The 23,721-nt window shown below is 39.4% G+C and overlaps 2 protein-coding genes across 4 annotated transcripts in view; one reads left to right on the top strand and one right to left on the bottom strand.

The window, feature by feature from the left end:
• Positions 1 to 256: 256 nt before the first annotated feature.
• rab11a (RAB11a, member RAS oncogene family) lies at positions 257 to 9,859 on the top strand. The gene is made up of 5 exons (XM_030161825.1): positions 257 to 419; positions 2,342 to 2,537; positions 3,282 to 3,475; positions 4,417 to 4,497; positions 6,421 to 9,859. Exons 1-5 carry the CDS (start codon positions 380 to 382, stop codon positions 6,555 to 6,557), a joined length of 648 nt encoding a protein of 215 aa, XP_030017685.1. The 5' UTR covers positions 257 to 379; the 3' UTR covers positions 6,558 to 9,859.
• A 6,352-nt stretch (positions 9,860 to 16,211) lies between these two features.
• Positions 16,212 to 23,721, bottom strand: part of LOC115438200 (multiple epidermal growth factor-like domains protein 11) — a 323,683-nt gene continuing 316,173 nt past the window's right edge. For all 3 annotated transcript variants that reach the window (XM_030161642.1, XM_030161650.1, XM_030161657.1), the window contains exon 26: positions 16,212 to 17,725. In XM_030161642.1, coding sequence (XP_030017502.1) covers positions 17,520 to 17,725 — 206 coding nt within the window. In that variant the 3' untranslated portion in view covers positions 16,212 to 17,519. The remainder of the gene's footprint in view (positions 17,726 to 23,721) is intronic.

The following is a 23,721-nucleotide window of genomic DNA, read 5'->3' as shown; positions in this document are numbered from 1 at the left end:
AATCATCAAATGCATTTATTTCGAATGGATGATTCACTTACTTAATATATTGTAAGATGATGTGAAAATGAGAATAAAATGGTTATGAATTTACATTTACGAGTAAATCTACTTTCAATTTTTTCATAGGGAAAATAGGTGAAATCTCAGTTCGGCATGAGAACTTTGAGTTGGAGAAATGTTGCGCAGTGCCTTTTATTCACCGCTGGATGTCGTATTTCATTTTTTTTTTATACCGCAGTCGGACAGTCACCAAAGAAGAAGAATTTGCGGAAGTACGGGTCCCAAACAGATTCCCGTTGGAAGAGTAATATACAGTAGCTCGCTTTTTGTTAATTAAACAAATAAAACCTTGGACTAGCGATTAATCAAAACCACGATGGGCACTAGAGATGACGAATATGATTATTTGTTCAAAGGTAAAACGCCGTCTTTTAAGTTTTTGTTACAGCTCTGTGTTAGCCGACAGGCCAGCTGATGAACTGTCAGGCTATGCTAACCTATGCTAACTTAGCCACCGTCAACCTTTGTGTTCTGATTGTTTTTTACTGAGCTTTCTGATAAGTGTCATCAAGTGTAAGTAATTCATATATGGCAAATGAAGTCTTTTCTATACTATGGAGCTTAAAATAAATGTTTATTAACACGCTGCGTTAGTTAACTTTAGATGACAACGCGTCTTTTAACGGTGATTAGCCGTGAACGGTTAGCTGACGTTAGCTTGTTCTCAGTGGGCGCGGACCATCATAATGCTGGACACACCTAACATTACCCGTTATCGCATTATTTTCTTAACATCCAGCCAGCACAGCGAGTCAGACTATTAAAGATGCTTGTATGTACAAAGAAAACACAAATAAGTAGTGTTGTGAACAAAGCCGCTCACTAGCTTCTTGTTATGTTAGCTGATTTAGGTACACTGTACTAAAATGCTGGCTTTGGTAAACAAAACCGTTAGCTAGTGTAGGTTGTTGTCAAAGTAAATCGTTCATTACAGGTACATTGTAGTTATACTTGTTTAGAAGGTAAAGTGAACGTAAAATGCAATTGAAAAATCTAATAGCTTACATTTTGTTCCAAGTTATGGGCTGTTTTCATAAACGTAGCTAATACAACAAAAGCTTCTTTCACATGTGGAGATATTCATGTATCTTGAAATAAGTTGATAACAATGAACTGGTTGAATGTCTCTAGTTTTAATAATCTTAGAAAGAAGCATTAATCCATTGTACACAGATAGTCAACATCTAACAGTCTGTACAAACAGCTGGTGAAAGAAAGTTAATGAAATATCATTTTGCAAATTATGTTATGTGAAATAAATAGTTTTGTAATTAATGTATTTACTAGCGAGACGTAGTTAAATTGTCCTAAATACATCATAATATATAAACAACATGAAGAATATCCATTTCTGCTATTTATATTGCATTCACTACAGGTAAAAATGCAGACAACAGATTAACTAATACGTGTTTTGATGTAAATAAATGTGTAAAATGCTGTAAATCAATATGTAATATAAGCTACAAAATGTATGCTGTGTTTTTAAACATAATCAAAGTGATTGTCTTCTCACAAACAGGAGTCTGTATCCTGAACACTGGTCTGAAATAATCTATCAAAATATATTTTTTTTTAGGAAGAATGAACATCTCCAGTTTCTTCTAATATAGAAAGCACCAAACATAATGGGTTTAACACACAAAGAGCTGATTGTTCAGTACATCAGCAGAACATTAACACATTTTTACACACATTAATAATTGTCATATTAAAATGATCATATATGCTGGTTAACTTTGATGATCTGTTTTTTTCTCCATTTATGTGTGCAAATCTTAGAAAGTCAGTGATAAAAAAGTGTGACAAGTGACATAGATACATGATTAATTGCAACTGATAAGGCATTTTCTATCATGGCTCAGATGATAGATGGTGGCTATTGTGAAGAATTGTTGAGAAATGTCTAAACTTTTTATGGGAAGATTGATTTAATTACCTCAAGTTTGATCATCAGTGACGTATATGTTTTCATTTATTGAATTACCCATTTAAGTATTTATTACGTTGATCTAGTTCAGTTTGACAGTAGGTAATTAACAACTGTGTTCTTTCCAGGGTTTGTTGATATTGGCCATTTAATTCATTATTGGCTTTTGCCTGTTAAAATCCACTGTTAGTCAACCTCTAATAAATGATAAAACAAATTAATGAAGAATTAATTCTTAACTGCTTAATCCTCATTTGCCAGTTCTTTTTACGTTCACTAACAAGACCTTGTTTAATACATAAAATCTAACAAATAATTTATCCTGTCATTAATTTTTCTCTCTTTCAGTGGTTCTTATTGGTGATTCAGGGGTGGGAAAGAGTAACCTGCTATCCCGTTTCACCCGCAATGAATTCAACTTAGAGAGTAAAAGCACCATCGGGGTTGAGTTTGCCACACGCAGCATCCAGGTGGATGGCAAGACAGTGAAGGCTCAGATCTGGGATACAGCTGGTCAGGAGCGCTATCGTGCCATCACATCAGCGTGAGTCTTGTGAACTTATGAAAAGGCAGCATGGGCAATTGGGTTTTCCTAAATCCAGACTATTATTGACATAGTGATTTATATTTTTCAATAAAGAGATCCAACTGTTTTGTAACTTCTCAGATATTCTTGAAAATTCAGATAAAAGCCTTACCTCCCCATTGTTACAGATTCATTCTCATTCCCATATGTAAATATTGGAAGTGGCTTTGCTAATTTCATATAATTTGGGAAAACATATCTTTCAAAAGACTGATTAGTCAGGTAAATCAGAGGTCTTTCAATAAACTCAACTTCTTTAACAATGACCACAGCTATGTAATGGATGTCAGTTGGTTTTGAATTTTATGACAATTTCAGTGATACGTTTCCCACTTATTCTACAAAGAAAGAAACAAACAAACTAATATTGCATTTAATCAGATTAATCTGATCTTTTTTTCTTCAGATACACTAATATCACCACCCCAGATAGTGCCCAAATACACAAAATAATCATTGAAATTACCAAAAATTAATTTTAAATATTATATTATTCAACAAATTGGGAATTTACCTTTGCAACATGGAGTAACATTTATTCCTAATGTTACAATTGATTCCACAGCAGACAGAGCTGATGTAAGGCAGCAGAAAATACTCAGCACAGACAGTTTATTTATGCTGTTCATGTGACTGTTGACCCACTGTTCCAGAAATCAGCTTATGTGAATTTGCTGTGATGATGCTCTTCTTCATGTGTAGGTACTACCGTGGGGCAGTGGGGGCTTTGCTGGTCTACGACATTGCTAAGCATCTAACTTACGAGAACGTGGAGCGCTGGCTGAAGGAGCTCAGAGATCACGCAGACAGCAACATTGTCATTATGCTAGTGGGCAACAAGAGCGACCTGCGTCACCTCCGAGCCGTTCCCACTGACGAGGCCCGGGCTTTTGCTGGTAGGCTACTTGAGCAGATCAAAATCAAATGACTTAACACAACAGAAAAAGTTGTACCAGTGCTGGGTTAAAGTGAATTTTTGCTAACATTTAATGAGGATGAGGGTGATAGACAGAAACACACTGCCATCTATTAAGTATAAATAATATAAATACTTTAGCCAGGAATAGAAGGTACTATGTAGTTTACTGCTGTATTTTTGATGGAAATGTAACAGCAGTGTCAACCACTGTTACCCTTCGCTTGTTTTTCTCACACCGTATCTTATTTCTTATCACGGCCATTTCTCCTTGTCATTGTCCTTGTCCATTCTGCTCAAAAATAATGAGACCGTGATCTGACAACACTGTGTGAATTTTTATTTTGAACTTCACATTCGTCAGAATTAATAGCTCATCCATGTGTAACTTAAAAAAAGAGGGAAATATCTGAATGTTAGAATGATTAAGTGAATGTATTTCTTCTAAATGAATATATAAAAGAATGAATATCCAGCAGGTACCACCAGTGGACGATTACCTTTTTCTGCCTCAGATTTGTGAAATAATGTGCTGTTTGCCAGGTGTCTGACACATTCCATCACTAAAGAATAGAACTTAAAACCACAATTAGCATTTGTTTTTTTAAACCAATCAATAATAAAGCTTAAATAAAATAATGATGTGACATCTGTCAAGATAATTATCGGTATGAACTAATTTATACAGATTCTTGTTCAAATAGCATATGTTTAGCTTTTTCAGCTTAGGAGTTTTTCTATTTCATGCATTAAATGAGTTTAAAAGTCTTTCTGCCAGTGGAGTGAATATTTGCAGTGGAGCCTGGTACGTCTTTCACAATCGCGTGCCTGTGTTTCCTGGGTTAAACTTGCCTGCTATCTGTGGAATGCGACATATTTGATGTATGTTAACATGTCCCAATGCTTAACTTTGCCTTGCAGAGAAGAACGGTTTATCTTTCCTGGAGACATCAGCCCTGGATTCAACCAATGTTGAGACGGCCTTCCAGACCATCCTGACAGGTGTGTATTGTGTGTGTGTGTGTGTGTGTGTGTGTGTGTGTGTGTGTGCGTGCGTGCGTGCGTGCGTGTGTGTGTCTGTGTCTTTCCCCTCAGCATCTAATGGTAACATTTAACCTGGGAATGGTCCTCGCAACAAAGACTCTGCTCATATACTAAACCGACCACTTCCTGGACTGTTTAATGAACAAAAATAGAGTAGATACTTTTATTGAGGAAATGATGCAGAGCTGGGCAGCAGTTCTTGTCCGTAGGTGTTTCTTTTAACAGTCCTGTTTATGACAGTAGTTACAGTTGGAGGGAAATCAGGTGATGAGTGAACCTGTGTGGCTATGGAAGGTCAAACAGAAACCCAGCGTTAACTCTGTTACATCATGCTGTCAGGATGGCTTATCTTTTATAGGAGGGGCTAACCTTTTGTTATCACGAGTGAGATAACCAGCTGCTAACATGAAACTGTTGTATGTTTTTTTCCTACTGTCTCTAGTCTGTAATATGCAGTCAGTAAAAGCTGGTAATCCTTTATAATATGGGCTTCACAGAGTCTACAGTTGCTAATTATGCTTTCATTTTAGTTCTATAATCAACATAATCCAGAGTTATGTGCTTTCAAAACTGCAGACTGGTTGTAGATAATGAGAAGAAATCAACAACTCTCAACAGAGTTTTCCTCTTCACTTCTTTTTTGTGTCATACCAGGATAACAGTTTGTTCAAAATTAGTTTTATTACGTTTATGGTCTGTAACTAGCAGTCATTTTCAGAATCCATGCTTGTTGCTTGTGTTTTTGTTCGCTCAGCCTGTGCAATTTCTCGAAAAAGCATTTACTCTATAATTTAATCTCTGACACTTTCTGGGATTGTTTGCTCTTAACACTCACTGGGAAATAAAATGAAAACATTTAATATTGGGGATAACGTGGCTGTGAAGTTCAGTGAAGTTCAACCAATGACAAGAGTCAAATAGATATTTATTCTCAAAACATACCACGTATATTTGTGTTAAAGGTTCCAGGTGTCCACAAATTGTGATAGTGATGCATGAGTGGGATAAATCACCCACTTAATACTTTATGCAATTTGCTCTTTTGTTGTTTTTTTTTTAGGTTTTGTTGTTTACTGAATTAATTGCCCTTATCACTCCTATTTTTAGAATTGATCACACGTATATTACAAATGAGGCGTTCATTTTATTATATTCCAAGATCTGCCAAATAAAGGTAGAATGTTATATCAGCAAAGCTCTACCACTGTTATTGCAGTGGTTTGCTGAGTTAATGATGATGGCTGTGCTCTCAAAGTGAAAGAGCTGTTAGAAAGAAATCCAAGCTGCCTTGGCTGCCTGCCTCTGTCAGAAGTGAATCACCATTTGCACAATAAGTTTGTTTTCTAATTCTTCCTGGTGTTAGGATAATCTTAGTGCTGACTTTGTCACAAGAATTTTTCTCTCAAGTTGAAACACTTTCAACAAGTGTATTGAATTGTGTCACCAGAAAATGCTGTTGCATGTTTTGTTTGCAACTTTGCATTGTAATCATGCTATGCAAAATATTTGTTTAGCTTCTGGCCTGAATACACTATGAATCTTGTACCTTGTTTTCAATTTCACCTTGTGTATATCCAATATTACCTGTACTATATGTTGCACATATTTCTGCCATCTATATTATAGAGTTGGATTTTTTTTTTTTTATATTTTCTGTATTGTCAGTATTTTTGGTACAGTTTGTGAGATATTTACTTTAATTTTCTATTCTATTCTATTCTATTCTATTGATGATGACGGTGGGGTATTCATTTGGTACAATCTCCAGTTTCAGCAGTAGATGGGGCTAAATCCTACACACTGGACTTAAAAGCATGACTTGAACAGGTGCAAACCTGCTGTAACACCTAATTATCTTAATCCCTGTCTTTCTACCCTCAGAGATCTACCGCATCGTGTCCCAGAAGCAGATGTCAGAGCGTCAGGAGAGCGACATGTCCCCCAGCAACAACGTGGTCAACATCCAGGTGCAGCCCACTGAGAACAAACCAAAGATGCAGTGCTGTCAGAACATCTAGCCAAGCCACGGATCTGCTGCTCCCCCCCCTCTCCTGTGTCCCCCGTCTCCCTTAGACCCACCACCCTGGCCTCCCCCTCCCCTCCCCTCCCCTCCCCTGCCCTGCCCGGCTCCCAGCTGGCCCCGGCTCACACCTCTTCTTCAAAGCCCCGCCCTCAGAGAATAGACTGCCTTTTGGGGTACTGCGCAGTGTGTAGGAGAGGAGCCACAGCTTCGAGGCTGTGACCCGAACTCTGCACCAGCCTGTCCCCGCCCACCTGAGCCCCTCCCCTGCCCCGCCCTAGGTCAGTTTATCCAGTTAAAGAAGTCACTGCGTGGGGTGGCCCCCCTGAGCAGAGCCCCTCTGTCTTTAGGCGACTGCAGGACAGCAGGCAGCAGGCATTTCATATCACTTTAGATTTCATTACTGTAGATGCGCTGACATGTCACACAAATGTCTTAATATATGAATGTGAGTTGTTTTCCTTTGTTCTCTTTTTTTTTCCATGTTGTGAGTTTCCAGTTTTTCTGCTCTTTCCCTCTATTGTATCATATATCTACTCTAGGTATATAGGGATGTAAAGCACATCGAAGCAGCTCTGAGGTGTCGTCCTATATACACGCTTCTCTTCTGTCATTTAAGACTGCCCCCTCTCCTCTTTAGTGCAATGTACTGTTTTAAAAAAAAAAACAAAAACATGTGGATGTATGGAGCACAGTGTAGACGTGCGTGCTCCGTCGCGGTAATGTCATGCGATGTGATCTGATTGCTGTGAATATGACGCTAGTGAATAGTAGAACATGTGCTGAGCTTCAGTTTGCGCCATGGAAAAGGCCGGGTGTTAGCATGTTAGCATGTTAGCACGCAGCCCGGCAAGTGTTGTCTTCATTGCCGTTGCGTTCACAGCATGCGGCAGAGTCGAGTCGGCTTTGCATGTCTTTTAAAGATGGCGCTCTGCTGTGCTGCATGTTTTTATCAGGTGAAAGACTGTATATGGAACATATGATAGTGTATCACTGCCAGGCCAGAAAAAAAGAAAAAAACAATCCATTTTTCAGCGTAATGTGAAAAGTTTATTGTTATAGTTGAAACAAGAAACACAAGGATAACAGCATACTATTTATCATTTTATAACATGATATCTTTTTGAAAATGTCTTGTTATAATGTGAAAATAACTTGTTTTAATGTGAAAACAGCTTGTTATAACAGTAAACTTTTCATGTTGTAACAATCCCATTTTTCTTTTACTGGCCTGACAGTCGTACACTAGCGTAGAAACACTATCATTGCCTTGAGGGTGTGACTTTAGGCTGAACACAACTTGTGTCTGTTGGGGTTTTCTGTGTTGTCTCAGTTTGGCCAAATGCAGAGACCCTGTACCCGTCACGCTTCTGCTGAGAGTCATTAGGTAAACAGGACACTTTGACATATTTGACTACAACTATGCAGGAAATAGCACATGGCTGTTTGCATTTAGTTTCGTCCATCATAATGCACTTCTATAGCAAATGAAGGAATTCAAAACAGCTAAAAAATGAATAATTAAGATAGTATGACATTCCTATAATAATGTACTCAATATTCTAATCAAAAATCTCCTCGTCGTCTTGCAAATTATGCTTACGCATGTAACCACAGAACTGTAGTGAGCACTCTCTTAAGCAAGTAACCAAATTTAAAAAAAAAAAAAAAAAAGTCTCTTAGTTTGGATTTTATGAGCGTGAAATTGTCTTGATCTTGCACTGAACCTTTTTTTGGTTGTTTGTTCGTTTTAGTAAACATGCTTTCACATGTAACTTTTAAGTGCACACAGAGACCTTTCCTGGACCTTTTGTTTTTTGGTTTGGATGCACTGTTATTTAACCGGTGCCACTGTTCAGAAACCACAATGTTATGTTCAGTGCGACACAACACCACATTTCTCCTCACAGAATCTCAGGCCTGGTCCACACTAATATAGGTATTTTGCAAAATGAACACTTTTCTCTATGTTTTTGGCCTTTAATGTCTTGCAGTGCTAATATTATACATTTGTTTTTTGAGGACATGGAAAACGTAGACACTTTATTCCTGCATGTCCATTGTTGCTGTTGAAACACTTTCTGTGCCTGTTACCACTAATCAATACATTGATATTCCTTTTCTTACTTAATGAAAATAGTTGTAAAACAAATGTGATTTTTTTTTCTTTCATCAATCCCTACATGATGAAACAAATAGCAAAGAAACCACTCAGCTCTCCATGGAATAACAGATGAACAGTTTATTTGACTCATGCATCAACCTGGAGGGAAAATATCCGTAATAGTGTGGACTGGGCCTGTTTAATAAATCCTCACTCTTGACAGAAAACAGTTGATGATTTTTGAAGTTTCTCCTCTAAAGCTTTAACATGGACAGGTGAACAAAGTTAGAGAAAGACTTCAGACATTCAGCCACATTCTTGCTAACTTCCTGTCACAGTGCCTCCTATTCCTCCGCCGCCTTTCGCTCACCTGCCAACCGTCGTATGTGTCCGCCTCCTCCTCCTCCTCCTCGTGTGGCCGTCGCTCCGTCACCGTCACATAACGCCTATGTACACCGAGCTGCCTCTGACTTCAACACAATGCATGGCTTTCTGTACGACTGCGACTCCGTGTCGTATCGCCTTACGTCGCTGACATCGTCATTACTGTGCATAAAATCTTCTGAGGGTTAAAACGAGCTGATTCTTGTGTCCGGTCCTTGAACTGACAGATGCCTCCCAACCAAACCTCCCAGCTGAAGCTCCAGAGTGTGTGTTCTGTTGAATTCGAGCTGTGTCAGTGTGTGATGGTGTTAGCACACATATACAATGCCTGAACCTGGTCTGGGTTATGTGTATTTTGGAGGCAGAGGGTCGATCGTAGCTCTGGAGTGTGTGTGAGCCTGGCTGGCAGTGCCAATGGCGTTTTCGTGAACAGATGGCGCCGCCAGCCGAGCCTCTCCAGACTCACTAGCTGGCAATCTGTGGACAAGTGATTCCTTTACTTCTGAAAAATCCAGTTTCTGATTCTGTACCTCCATTTTTCTGTGTTTTTTTTTTTTAAATGTGTGTTTTAATTTCTTTTTTTTTTTTTTTTTTTTCTTTTTTTTTACTCTTGAAATATAACTGACTGTAATTCCAGTGTAAACGTGTAAGAGTGAAATGATGTCATTTCAATGAATTTGGAGGGTTAAATGTAAGTTGGGGGGTCAAAATGAATGGTTTTGTGTTTTGTACAGATTGATAAATTGTACAATTGTGTCTATATCTTAAGTTATCAGTTCATCTTAATAAAGCGCACCAGTCATAAACCTTTATACGCCCCAGCTCTTTACTTCATACAGGATATGAATGAGTGTAAATGGGAACTAAGACCTGACACTGGTCCCATAGATCCACCTAATTCACACTTGGTATAAATAATGGGATTGGTCTGACTTCTGTCTGTCAGATATGCATGAAAAACTCTAAACATTTTCTTTACATTTACATCCTTATTAAACCATTAGACATTTATATTTATGTGCTAATAGTGCATGTACTTGTCAGAATTGCATAGTAAAAAATACAAAGTTAAAAATGTAAATATTAAAGCTGAATGGCCCATTTTAGAAAAACACTGACACATGAATATGGTTATAGACAACATTCTGTGCAATTTTAAAATCATTCTAAATGACTAGTGCTTTAAAAAGTATATTGTCACAGAATTGGTACGATATGAAATATAGTAAATACAAGTAAATTAAAACTATATTAAATCTGTTTTTATATTGCGCATTTCAATTCAAGGGCGATAAAGTTAACAAATACTAGCTGTTTTTTTTTTTTTTACTGCAGAAACTGAATATAATATTAACATTTATGTTTTCATTAGTGAACAGTCACCTTAAAATTGGAATCATATTAAGTCCAACAGTAGAACAGACTTTTTTTTCCCCCCAGTGTTAAGATGCATTACTGTCACTTATGTTGAGTGTGAAACAAAGTTATCAGTTTTTATTTTCTTAAATAAAATGCCCAGAAAAAACATGGTGTGTGTTCAAAATCAGAAACATTAAAGTTAAAAGTATATGAAGCTGCCCCAATAAAGTGCACAGTGTTGCATGCAGTATGAACACATCTGGAATGGGCAGGGTGTCCACAGAGTCTCTTTACAATTTAAAACCTTTATTACAAAAGCAATTGATGAGACATGATCAGATTTGTTCTATGTACTCAGTGGTTATTAACAGTTTGAATCACATTGTGGGATTATGTGAAATCGAATTGGGGCTTAATATCAGATACCACATTAGCCCTGATTTTCTGATGCAACAAGATGTTCTAAGCACTCCTGTGTCATTTTTTAAAAATTTTCATCCAACCCCCCACCCCACCCTGAAAGTTACTTTTTTAACTCTGAAAATTGCAACTTTCGCAGCTTCTCCACTCTTTTGTCCAGTGCAATGTATAAATATGTTCATGATGGGCCATTTAATTATCTTGTAAGTGCCATATTGTATCGTAAGAGTACTTTGTATAATGAAAAGTCTAATGTCAAGGTCAAGGTTAAAGGTCACCAAAATGCCTAGTTTTTTCAAAAATTCATACCATTCCGACATTTTATCAAATATGTCCTAAGTTCTCTTCCCTCTGGTTACCTGGTGGGATCCCCCAAGGCCTTTGGCCCTTTCAAAGCCACATTAGAGACTATATATTGCGACATGCACATTCCATCTGAATTTGTGACAGGAAACACTAACACTTCATTCATTCATTTTCTGAACCCACTTTATCCTCACTAGGGTCACAGGGGTTGCTTGGAGCCTATCCCAGCTACTTACGTGCGAAGGCAGGGTACACCCTGGACATTTCACCAGTTCATTGCAGGGCTGACATATAGAGACAAACAGTCACTCTGACATTCACACCTATGAGTGATTTAGATTAACCAATTAACCTATAAGTGCATGTCTATGGATGGTGGGAGGAGCCAGAGTACCCACGCAGACACAGGGAGAACATGCAAACTCCACACAGAAAGGTCCCACCCCCATTGACTGGTGTTGGTATTGAACCCAGGACCTTCTTGCTGTGAGGCACAAGTGCTATCCACTGCACCACTGTGTCGCCCATCACTAGCACTACATTACAATCCATTGTCATGGAGCTACAAGTATTGTAATGGGACATTCATTCATTTTCTGAACATTTCACCAGTTCATCGCAGGGCTGACATATAGAGACAAACAGTCACTCTCACATTCACACCTATGGGCAATTTAGATAAACCAATTAACGTATCAGTGCATGTCCCAGAGTACTCAGAGAGAACCCATGGGGAGCATGGGGAACAACATGGGGAGAACATGCAAACTCCACACAGAAAGGTCCCACCCCCATCAACTGGTGTTGGAATCGAACTCAGGACCTTCTGTCTGTGAGGCATCGGTGCTATCCACTGCACCACTGTGTCGCCCGCAACAGGACATATACATGTAAATGTCAAAGTCATGTGAAACTACTGTTGCTATTTTTGACATGTCTATATGGATAATACATTGAGTAAATAGTTCTGTTTAATGTGTCTTATTGAATGGAAGTTGTTTGTGGTCAGTAGATGTGTAATGAGGAGAGAGCCTGAGCCCAGCATTTGGAAGAGCCCACATTAACAGCTTCATTCCATGAAATATGCATTTTTGACCATTTGGGTGACCTTTGACCTATAATTTGACCATGACACTACACCTTTTGTAGTGCAAAGCACTTTTAAGATGTGACACGTCTCACAAAAAAACATTTAAGGGCCCAGCATGAGGAGATTGTTACATTGCACTTTATCAAAAGTGAAGAAGGTTTGAAAGTTGCCAAAACCCCCACGTTTTCAGGGTTGAAAACGTAATTTTTGGGGCGGGGTTTTGGCTTGATTTGAAATTTTTTCACATTTTTGTATTCCCAAGACATTGGAGCATTAGAAAATCTGGACTAAAGTTCCATTCATCCATCCATTATCTTCCGCTTTGTCCGGGGCCGGGTTGCGGGGCTAACAGTCTAAGCAGGGATGCCCAGACTTCCCACTCCCCAGACACCTCCTCCAGCCCTTCCGGGGGGACCCTGAGACGTTCCCAGGCCAGCCGAGAGACGTAGTCTCTCCAGCGTGTCCTGGGTCTTCCCTGAGGTCTCCTCCCGGCGGGACATGCCCGGAACACCTCCCCAGGGAGGCGTCCAGGAGGCATCCGAAACAGATGTCCGAGCCACCTCAGCTGGCCCCTCTCGACACGGAGGAGCAGCGGCTCTATTCCGAGCTCCTCCCTGGTGACTGAGCTCCTCACCCTATCCCTAAGGGTGCGCCCAGCCACCCGACGGAGGAAACTCATTTCGACCGCTTGTATCCGGGATCTTGTCCTTTTGGTCATGACCCAAAGCTCATGACCATAGGTGAGGGTAGGAACGTAGACTGACCGGTAAATCGAGAGCTTCGCCTCTCCGCTCAGCTCCTTCTTCACCACAACTGACCGGTACAGCGACCGCATCACTGCAGACGCTGCACCGATCCGTCTGTCAATCTCACGCTCCATCCTTCCTTCACTCATGAACAAGACCCCAAGATACTTGAACTCCTCCACTTGGGGCAAAGACTCCCCACCGACCCGGAGAGGGCAGACCACCTTTTTTTCCGGTCAAGAACCATGGCCTCGGATTTGGAGGTGCTGATCCTCATCCCGCTCACTTCACACTTGGCTGAAAACCGCCCCAGGGCACGCTGAAGGTCCAGGTTCAATGAGGCCAACAGGACAACATCATCTGCAAAAAGCAGAGATGAAATCCTGTGGTCCCCAAACCGGACCCCCTCCGGCCCCTGGCTGCGCCTAGAAATTCTGTCCATAAAAATTATGAACAGAACCGGTGACAAAGGGCAGCTCTGCCGGAGTCCAACATGCACCTGGAACAGGTCTGACTTACTGCCGGCAATGCGAACTAGGCTCCTGCTTCGGTCATACAATGACCGGACTGCCCTTAGCAAAGGGCCCCGGACCCCATACTCCCGAAGCACCCCCCACAGGATATCACGAGGGACACGGTCAAACGCCCTCTCCAGATCCACAAAACTCCCATGAACTGGACTAAAGTTGAATCTGAAAATTTTCCTGAAATAAGCCCCTCCCCTACTTCAACAAGAGGTCAATTACTGTAAATGTTTACCTTGACTTTTAGACTGAATGTGGGCCATTCCATCCCAAATCAACCAGATTTCAGAAAGAGCCCCACATGACCCCCTCAGAAAATTCTGAAAAAAATTCACACTTGTTCACCTACCAGATAAACGAACACATCCAAAATTTTAATGTTATATCTGTAATAGTTTAGGAGATACAGCCCTTTGAAAATTAATGTTTTGTTTTGTTTTTTTTTTTAATTTTGCAAATTTGCTTTTTGGCCAACTTTGAGGAGCTATATCTCCTTAGGTATTCAAGCCACACTGCTGAAACTTACTGTCTGGGGTGAAATCCCCCTGAAAAGACCATATTTTGCATCAAAATAATTGTAGGTGCCTTCATGTTTGGTCCATGAGGCCTTGAAATCAGGCGAAAAGGCTAATTCTTCAAAATGTCCTTCAGGCTTGCACCATAATGCCATAATGGATGAATGTAGAGACCTAATTTTTTTTGCATGGATTCTTATGGTCAAGATGCAACAATATACTGCAAAAAAATTACATTTCAATGAAAAGTGTTGCTGTGAGGCAATGAATAAAATGAGTCGATTTCAGTTTTTTCACAAAAATACTCTTTATTTGAGCACCCAAATTACCATGTGGCCAGTTAATGAAAATTTTGAAATTTTTACCATGTCTTCATATGTGTTTCAAGATGTCGTGCACAAAATTTTAGCTCTGGGATAGAACTGTTTCTATTTTTAATATTTTTTTTACTGCATGACTATATTTTCTTCATATTGTATACAAACGTAGGTGTAAATGGCATTTTTAACAGTATAATGGCATTGATTATTGCACAAGTTATGATAATACTTGAGATATTTGAACTAGGGTGTGGAACTGCATGATGGTTCAGACAGAATAATTATAGATTTCCTAGAACTGGCTCAGGTTGATTCCTGTAGTAGAGACTTTTCGGAAATTGGATGGAGCTGGTCAGTTGACCCAATTTCACCAGGGTCAGTGACATAAATGTAGCTAAGATTTCCCAGAATATTTATGATGCTGGCCAGCCTAATTTTTCTGTGACATTTATCCTTTAAAATCAATCCAACAACACATTTTTCCTCCATAATGAATAAGTTTGTTCAGGATTATGAATAGAATTCCCAAAATTAGGCTGGCCAGCATCATAAAAATTGAATTTTTTCAGAATTTGCTGAGGAGGTCATGTGGGGACCATTGGTTGAATTGCCATGGAATGACCCATATGTGTAACCACAACTGAATGACCTTAAACTAACCATCATTTTCCAGGTAGATGGTGCACCACCACATTAGGTTCTGCATGATTGGTGGGTTCTAAATCAAACATTTCCAAACCGGTGGATTGGAAGGGATGGTCCAATTCCCCGGACACCTCCTTCACCAGATATCACTGCCCTGGATTTATTTCCATTGGGTTATGTTAAAGACATTGCATATCAAACAAAGATATGGGACATTAATGACCTGAAGTTAAAGATCACTGATTTACCATTGACACTACTGATGAGTCTATGCAACAGCCAACATGGAAACAAATCCAGTACCGTCTGGACGTGCTTCATGCAACTAATGGTGTCCATATAGAGATGGATTAAATGAGGCAAAAAAGCAATATCTACTCTACCCTCTATTAATTTGCTTTAACAATATATTTGTTAAATTGTAAAGAGACTTGATGGACAACCCTGTACTACTTCGTCACAACATGGCACTTTGAAATGTCATCTTTTTCCTAACTTACTGTAAAAGCATCACGCACCATGGAGAGAATTGTGGGTAAGAAAAGCTAGAAAAGTATAATGGCGTGCATGCTGTAAAATACAACCAGGCAGAAGGTAAATCCAGGCAAAACTGTTAGTGTCATCCTAAATAGTAGCACAGGTTGAACGAGGGCCTTTTGTGTTTTCAGTGGCCTCCATAGAGGAGGGTGGAGGGAGTTGGTTGCAATCTCCAACTTCACCTCTAGATACCACAACATTATATACCAAATCTTTCAGTGAAATAAGAGGAAGATCAACAGTCTTCAATTCATCAATTGATTAAATTTTACAATGGCCACAGTGACAAGAAATAAAATTACAAAAGTACAATTTCACACAAAATCACTTTTGTTTTCTGCCAGTCTTGATGGCTCATGAACAGGAAATGTCTTTGCAAAACACAGTATCTTTAATCAACAACAGTTTTGTAGATATTTTATGGCATCCATTCTTTCAGCTTCTCATAATACATGAAAAACTCAAAACTGACTAAAACTAAACAAAAACTCAACCAAAACTACTCAATTCCTCAAAATAAAACAATATAAATAAAACAAAAGTGTAAACAAAAGTCAAATTGAATGACAGTGAAGAATGAAAACGTAAAATCTTTGCTTCACTTATTTATAACAAACCATTCTGAAAATGTCTCTCAAATGACGGTGTGAGATGAAGTCCATGCAAAGAAAACAGCTGCACATGAACTACACAGAGTATCACTCCCCTGAGCTATGACAGCTTTATTGAGTTCAGAGCTTCAAACAAAAAGCCAACAAGCGTCACTCGATACATCAACTGCAGCTGAATCTAGTATTTGGATCAAAAATGAAGAAAAGACAGACGAGCAAGAGAAAGTCAGAGCAAAGGAACAAAAGCTGGAAACCAAACACATTGAATGAGAAGTTGTTTCCATCTGATTGTCAACATGTCCTGTTATTGCTATATGACAAGATTTCATTTCAAGTCTCACTGAGTGTTTTGACCTAAAACCAACCTGTGCAACATTCAAAAATTAAGCAGGAATTTCATACATTAGGGCATTATTTTAATACTTCATCAGTCAGTGACCCTTTTAAGCAGGATTTGTTCCATGTCTGACCTCCATAAAACACACACAAGTGCATATCGTCCAAAAAACACAATTGCATGTTGATACAGTCAGAGGACAGTTTGCACCAATGAACATGAGGAGATTCCATGAGGCTAGCTATAATATCTTCAACAATCTTTGGCATGCATGTGTATTAAGCTTGACACGACAAAAGAAAATCACAGTAATAATACTAATACTAACGTACAGTAAGTGTGCAGAGAATACACCACTTCATCTACAGTACATACAAAAAGATAACATTTGTTCAGAGAGAAAATATGGATCCTGACAGGATCACAATATGTAAACAGGAAATAAGAAACGATGTGTAAAAATACCAGAACTGTACAGGTAGTGTAAATCTGAGCAGCTGGGACTTGGTGTGCAGTATTACCTTCCATATCCCAGTTTGCATTTTTTTGTGAGAATTTGTAGTAGCTGTCCATCTGATTTTGTTTTCTTCCCTTTGCGCCTTCATGTCCATGCGATCCTTTTTGATCATCCCAGCTCTGCACATCCACATCCACTCACCAGATGTGAAGTGTTTTTGGGATGTTCCTTTACAACTCCAGTTTAAACAAACTGTCCCACATGTATCTTCTCCTTTTGTCCTTCATCCTCTTCAGCACAAATATCAAATGAGCATACCAGAAAAAAGGTCTGCTCTGTAGTTCATGTGTCCATGTACAGTATATTCCCTCTTTTGACTCTTTTGATGAGAAGGAATTTACAATACAACACAAATATGCAGTATTGACTGGCACAACACAGCTCAAACAGCTTGGATATAATACAGTGATAAAATATCAAACAGCAGTGCAGCGGATTCACACACTTCAGTAAATTAGTCCCATCCTTTACTTCTCCCTCGTTTGTCCTTCGAGCATCAGTCTGATCCGTAACAGAAGTGGTCCGGAAGTGGTCTGGGCTCTGGCCTAGAGCAGGGAGCTGGTGGGGCTGCCGGGCAGGGGGGGGCTGTGGCTGTGGAAGGTCAGGCTGTGGCTGTGGGACGGGCTGGGCCGGACCGGCAGCAGGTCGTAGTGGCTGGGGATGTGGCTGTTCCTGGGCAGGTCATAGGGGTTCTGAGGGTAGGTGGGCACCACAGCACAGGTGCTCCCCTGGACGATGCTGATGGTTGGCTCTGGGAGGCACAGGGGAATTCAGCATTTTAACATTTGATTTAAAACGAAAGAATAAAACATTAGCAGCACAACAATGCAGGTTTTAGATGCAAATGTCTGCAGAGGTTCAGATTCAAAGATTCAAAGCGTTTATTGTCATCTGTACAGTAAAGAAACAGGTTCCCTGTACAATGAAAATCTTACTCTGCCATCCAGACTGAATGCCACAAGAATTTAAGGTAAGTATAAAAGTGTAAGTATAAAAATTTAAAAAGAATAGTTTAACTAGGAAATTACAACAACCTACACAAAGTGATATTTAAAAAATGTCATGCAAGAGAAAAAGAGCATAAAAGATATTTAAAAAATATAGACTACTATTATTACGAGAAAATTATATACCAACATAAATGTGCAACATCTGGGTAATTGTGCAAACTGTCAGAGGTGAGATGTTAAATGTGCAAAACTGTCAGTAAAGTAAAATGTCAAAAAAAGGCTGCATCGTCCAACATGGGGCTCAAACCCACAGCCCTGAGATTAAGAGTGTCTTGCTCTACTGACTGAGCTCGCCAGGCTACTACTACTAGATGAAGAAACATCTGGACATGGCACTAGAGTTTTGCTAATTCTGAGCTTAATCTCTGTTGATCCTCCCTTTTCTCTCTGGACCAGCCTTTACTGGAGCATCCTACTGGTCAAAAGAATATGTGTATATTCTAAGATGTGTTTCAGATCTCCACGTCAGGTTTGGTGCAAATACGCCTTTTATGCTGAATTACAGCCATAGAGTCTATATAGTGAGTGAACAGAACATCTGTGACATCACCCACTGATTTATGAACTGTTAAAGCCTGTATGCCGGCTTTTTGGGGCCAGAAGTGGAGATATTTGGATAAAAAGGATGGAACTATGGAGGTCCAAGGGGTCAGATCAAGCTTACTGACTCTGTAAGATGGTAAACTTCATCAAGCTCTGTGGAACAAAGGCGTTTTACAGTCTTTTTGTGGAAACTGTTAGCCACAACTACAGTGAATCTGTCCGTTAGGAAAAAAATGTTTTATTAAATAAACTGAAAGTCTGACTCGGACAGTGAGCTAACTCCCACATGGACCTGTCAATCAAGGCCTGAAACGGCAAACATCAACTTCTGTTTGACCTGAGATCTGACTAACAGACAAACTTTTAAAGATGGACCAGATAATTTATTAGAGGTTCCAAAAAATGGATGACACTGGAGAGAGTCCTGGAAAAAAAGGAATGATTTAGTGTTTTTCGAGGCAAGTTCAGTGTAAGTCAGTGGTAGCTTTTTAGAGCCACCTCTAGCAGCATCGTGGACCACGAGGCAAGCCCCGCACCCGATGGCTCGACATCATTGCGGGTGACCTCCAACAACATGGAATTACCATGGAGGACGCAGAGCAGCTGGCACAAGACCGCCAGCGATCGATACAACTGGTTCACCTGATTGGCTCAACGCACCGGGACGGGACACCCGCCCCGTTGCAGGAGCCCTAACTAACTAACTAACTAACTAACTAACTAACTAACTAACTAACTAACTAACTAGCAGCATCTGGATTATAAAAGCCAAGTAGCCCCTGCGTGCATGTGTGTGTGTGTGTGTGTGTCTCAGGCATCACACAAAATCTGGAAAGAGCTGACTGCTGCAGTTTGGCATATGTATGTATTTTTGGTCAAGGAAGAGACTAGAGAAATCAGCAAGTTGATAGGACCAATATTTTGGGAGATATTAGTAATTTTGGAATACAATAGCCTTACAGTCATAATGCTGTGCCCAGAACGCTTTGGCGGTGACTGCTGGACAAATGCGGTACAGCATGCATGGATACACAACAGCATAAAAACTACCACATATAGAACCTGTGGATCCCCATGGGTCAACGCACTAGTTACAATTATAAGACAGTTCTGCATTGGCTTTGTTTTGGAGCTAAGGTCCTTGCACCTTGGTCAGAGCTCAGGAACTTCAATTATATTAAACTAGGGGGCGCACTTTAGCACTACAGACCTAATAACACACTAAAATGTTTCATTATCATGTAAAATATATGGAGTAGATATGTCCACAGTGATGCCAGTGTACTCAACTTTAAGATTGTGACATTGCATTCATGCATTGGAAGTAAAAAATAATAAAAAACAAAACAAAACAAAACACATGAACATTAGTTCACACTGTAACACTTTGCACGTTTAAAGGTATTTTTCTGTTTTGTGCCCAATACTGGCCTTTAAATCAGGATCAATTAGTAGGTAACATATGAGTTAACCTGTTATCTTCAATAGGATGTATTTTACTTGTAAAATCATCTTTTTAAATTCTGAAATACCTGCTTTAAATGTTAAGCAGGGAATGAAAAAAAAAATCTACACAACAGCAATGAAAAAACAGGATTACTAATGGTAATATCTTGCATATTTCTTGTGCACCACAGACGGGTAAAAGGTAGGCAGGTGGGAATACTGCCAATTCTGTCTGAACAAGATAATTCTTTTGTGTGCCAGGGCTTTTTTGGTCATTTTGTGGTTTCTGACAGTTGTGTTCATGTGGAGATGTTGAAATAGGAGCTTGCAATTTCCTTCCAAAGCTAACAGTAGATTTCTAATGCTTTTAAAGTGTGTTCACCCAGAAGAGAGAGGCTAATGGAAAAATGAGCTGCAGTAAAATAAAGGGTCAGAATGTTTATGAGAGCTGACATTATCGCAGCTGATCTGAAGCTTGCAAAATTAATTTCTGGCATAAAAGCACAGTGGTCAGAGTAGACTGAATATGTTTAACACTGACTTTTATGAAGGCAGTTTTCCTCCAGACAAAACAGACAGAGAGACAAGAGGAAATATAGCTGTAAGTGGCAATGTGGAGATTCCACTGTTTTCATTTCCTAAAATCTGCAGACAGATTAAAGCACATCTGACAAAGTTGTACACAGTCACTTCAATCTGAGTAAATGAGGAGACCAAGAACCACAAAATCTATACAGGAAAAAAAACTCTAAATACAACAGTGTTCATGTACTATGAATATACTGATACTGTACATCAGGGGTCTCAAACTCATTTTCTTTCAGGGGCCACATTCAGCCTGATCTGATCTCCAGTGGGTCGGACCAGTAAAATAATAGCATAATAACTGAAAAATAAAGACAACTTCAAATTTTTGTCTTTATTTTAGTGCAAACCCCCCCCCCCCCCCAATAAATTAAGAAAATACTTACTTTTATAAACTATCTAAACAAAAAAGGTCTGAATAACCTGAAAAAACTGAAATTTCTTAAGAAAAATAAGTGGGCCATTCCACCGAATGGGTGCCATTTCCGTCCCCAGGACATTATATGTATAAATGTGCATGAAAATCAACTCTAAAATACATTTTACTATTAAGCAAAGTGTCCTGCACATTGATCTAATTGCAAATTTCAAATATTTACTTGAAAACATTAATAAAAACTACCTAGAACACTGAAAAATAGCATTTGTTGCCTGTCCCCATTCTCTAATGCTACACTTTACCATGAAATATAATGATTAAAATACTTCAGAAATGTTATTTTTTTTTGCATTGTTGTGTGACTCCATATTTCATCTATGCTTTAAATACATTTTTTTTCATGAGAAATCCATAATATTTTTGTGAAAACATACATTTTAGTTGTGTCCCTGGGTTCTCACTCAGTCCTGTTACCCTAACACATTCTCCCCTATGAAGAATTTGGAATATTCCACAAGTCCCATGTTCAGCAGGAAGTTACATCAGCTGGATTTTCTGAAGGCCATGGGAAGACCAAAACTAAGTTCTTTAATTTTTTTTTTCTATATATTTGATGATATTGTAACTGTGACTGAGAAGGTTAATCTCAACGCTCAGTCCTGTTACCAAAATTATTTCTTAGTTTATCTTAAAAATACATATTTTTTGCAAATCCCAAGAATGTGCTCAGTGTCATCATGCTATTACCATGTATTTCATGAAATTGCTAATTCTGTGCTAAAAACTCATTCCTGTTACTTTCAGTCCTGTTACTCAAACAAAGAGTAACAGGACTGAGTAACAGTAACGGGAGTGAGTAGCATCCTCTGGTTTATTGATTTATTAGTGAATTTTACTCAATATAATACTATTCACTTGATTTTAAAGTTTTACAGTTGAAATTATTATATTCATTTGGCTAGTTATATTATAGTATATAGAGCAATCTGTATGTGTCTGTGCAACCTCTAAATATTAATTAATTTGCATAAAATTTGGACCAAAGTAATTTGGCCATATATGGAACCAAATGCAGGGTTCTAATCCAGAGAATCTGAAAAAAAATTTTTTTGGACCAGCTAAGAAGTCCAGAGAGCCCTCTCCTCAGCCACTTCCACCAGCTCTCTCGAGACGTTCCCAGGCCAGCCGAGAGATATAATCCCTCCAGCGTGTCCTGGGTCGGCCCCGAGATCTCCTCCCGGATGGACACACCAAAAACACCTCCCCAGGGAGATGTCCGGGAGGCATCCTCACTAGATGCCCAAACCACCTCAACTGGCTCCTCTTAAAGTGAAGGAGCGGTTCTACTCCGAGTCCCTCCCGGATGTCCGAGTTCCTCACCTGATCTCTAAGACTGAGCCCAGCCACCCTGCAGAGGAAACTCATTTCAGCCACTTGTACCCGTGACCTCATTCTTTCGGTCATTACCCAGAGCTCATGACCATAGGTGAGGATCGGAATGTAGATCGACCGGTAAATCGAGAGCTTCGCATTTCGGCTTAGCTCCCTCTTCACCACAAAGGAGCGGTTTAGTGTCACCACTGCAGATGCCGCCCCAGTCCGCCTGTCGACTTCCCACTCAACATCACAACTCATAATGTTTTATTCCAACTGTCATTTTTCCACAAACTTTTTGAAGCCCCCTTGTATTTTTAAACAGATTCTAATGTCCTTGATACATAAAATGGTGGACTCAAATGCACAACTCACCGAAAACTGAAGATAAACAAAAGTATTTTAATATTGAAAAAGTGATTTAACAAAAGGCGCTCCCAAAGAGGATATAAAATACTACTTCAAAAGTATCTCTATGATAACAAAACCTTTACAGAAAAAATAGGACCAATGGCCCTGTAGCTTACCGGCCAAATTAAAAGCTTTGGGGAAATGCATCCAGATGCAATTTATTATCACCCAGTTATGTGTATTTATTTTATTACAGAAATAGGCCATGTTTTGGTCATATTCCAATCAGATCTGTAAAAAATTCAAATTCCAACTTGATATCATTGATACTTACTGAGTTATTGCATCGATCCACTTCCTATCTCTTATAATGGGGAAATTTTTCAAAGCAAAATCCGCACCAAATCCAGAATCAGATCCGGATCCAAATAATTTCACTAACTTTCGTTGACATCATCATAAAGAAGCTGTATACCAAGTTTGAAATCAATCGGAACATGAAAAAAACTAGTTTGGACGCTTGACATGAACATGCTGACAGAATACAATGAAGTGGCACAAGACAAAGGGAGACAGGGACTATTTATACATGAGGTAGGGGGACACAGGTGACACCAATCAGGGGTGGGGCTAACAATCACACTGGCGGGAAAACACACAAATGCTGCGTTTCCACTATGCTCGACTCGGCTTGGCTCGACTCAACGCTGGTACCAGATCCTATTCCTGGAGACCGTTTCCATTACAGGATACTACCCACTTTATAGTACCTGGACGTCAGAGCAATGCAGCGCGTTACTTCCGTGTTGTCTGCTGATAAACTCGCTCTTTGCGTGTTGTCTCGTCAAACTCACGCTGAATTTTTATGTCTGAACCTCCTCGACAAACCGTGGTGTAGTTTTGCGGGCTGTCATCATGCGGATTAACCTACCGACATATTTACTGTAAACTTCCGCATCTGTTTTTTGTAAAACAGCGGGTCACAGAGACGACTCTGACCAATCAGTGGTCTGCAGTGTTTACACGTCATGTTTTAGTGTCTGGTCCCCAGTCCTGGAA

Source organism: Sphaeramia orbicularis, chromosome 3 (genome assembly GCF_902148855.1).
Source record: "Sphaeramia orbicularis chromosome 3, fSphaOr1.1, whole genome shotgun sequence".
Lineage (NCBI taxonomy): Eukaryota > Metazoa > Chordata > Actinopteri > Kurtiformes > Apogonidae > Sphaeramia > Sphaeramia orbicularis.
The sequence above is the reverse complement of the archived record's forward strand: the minus strand, read 5'-3'. Positions and strand labels throughout refer to the sequence as shown.

Coding starts and splice junctions, on each gene's coding strand:
- rab11a (XM_030161825.1), top strand. CDS start 380: ATGGGCACTAGAGATGACGAATATGATTATTTGTTCAAAG. Junction 3,476..4,416: donor CGAGGCCCGGGCTTTTGCTG/GTAGGCTACTTG, acceptor TTTGCCTTGCAG/AGAAGAACGGTTTATCTTTC. Junction 4,498..6,420: donor CTTCCAGACCATCCTGACAG/GTGTGTATTGTG, acceptor TTCTACCCTCAG/AGATCTACCGCATCGTGTCC.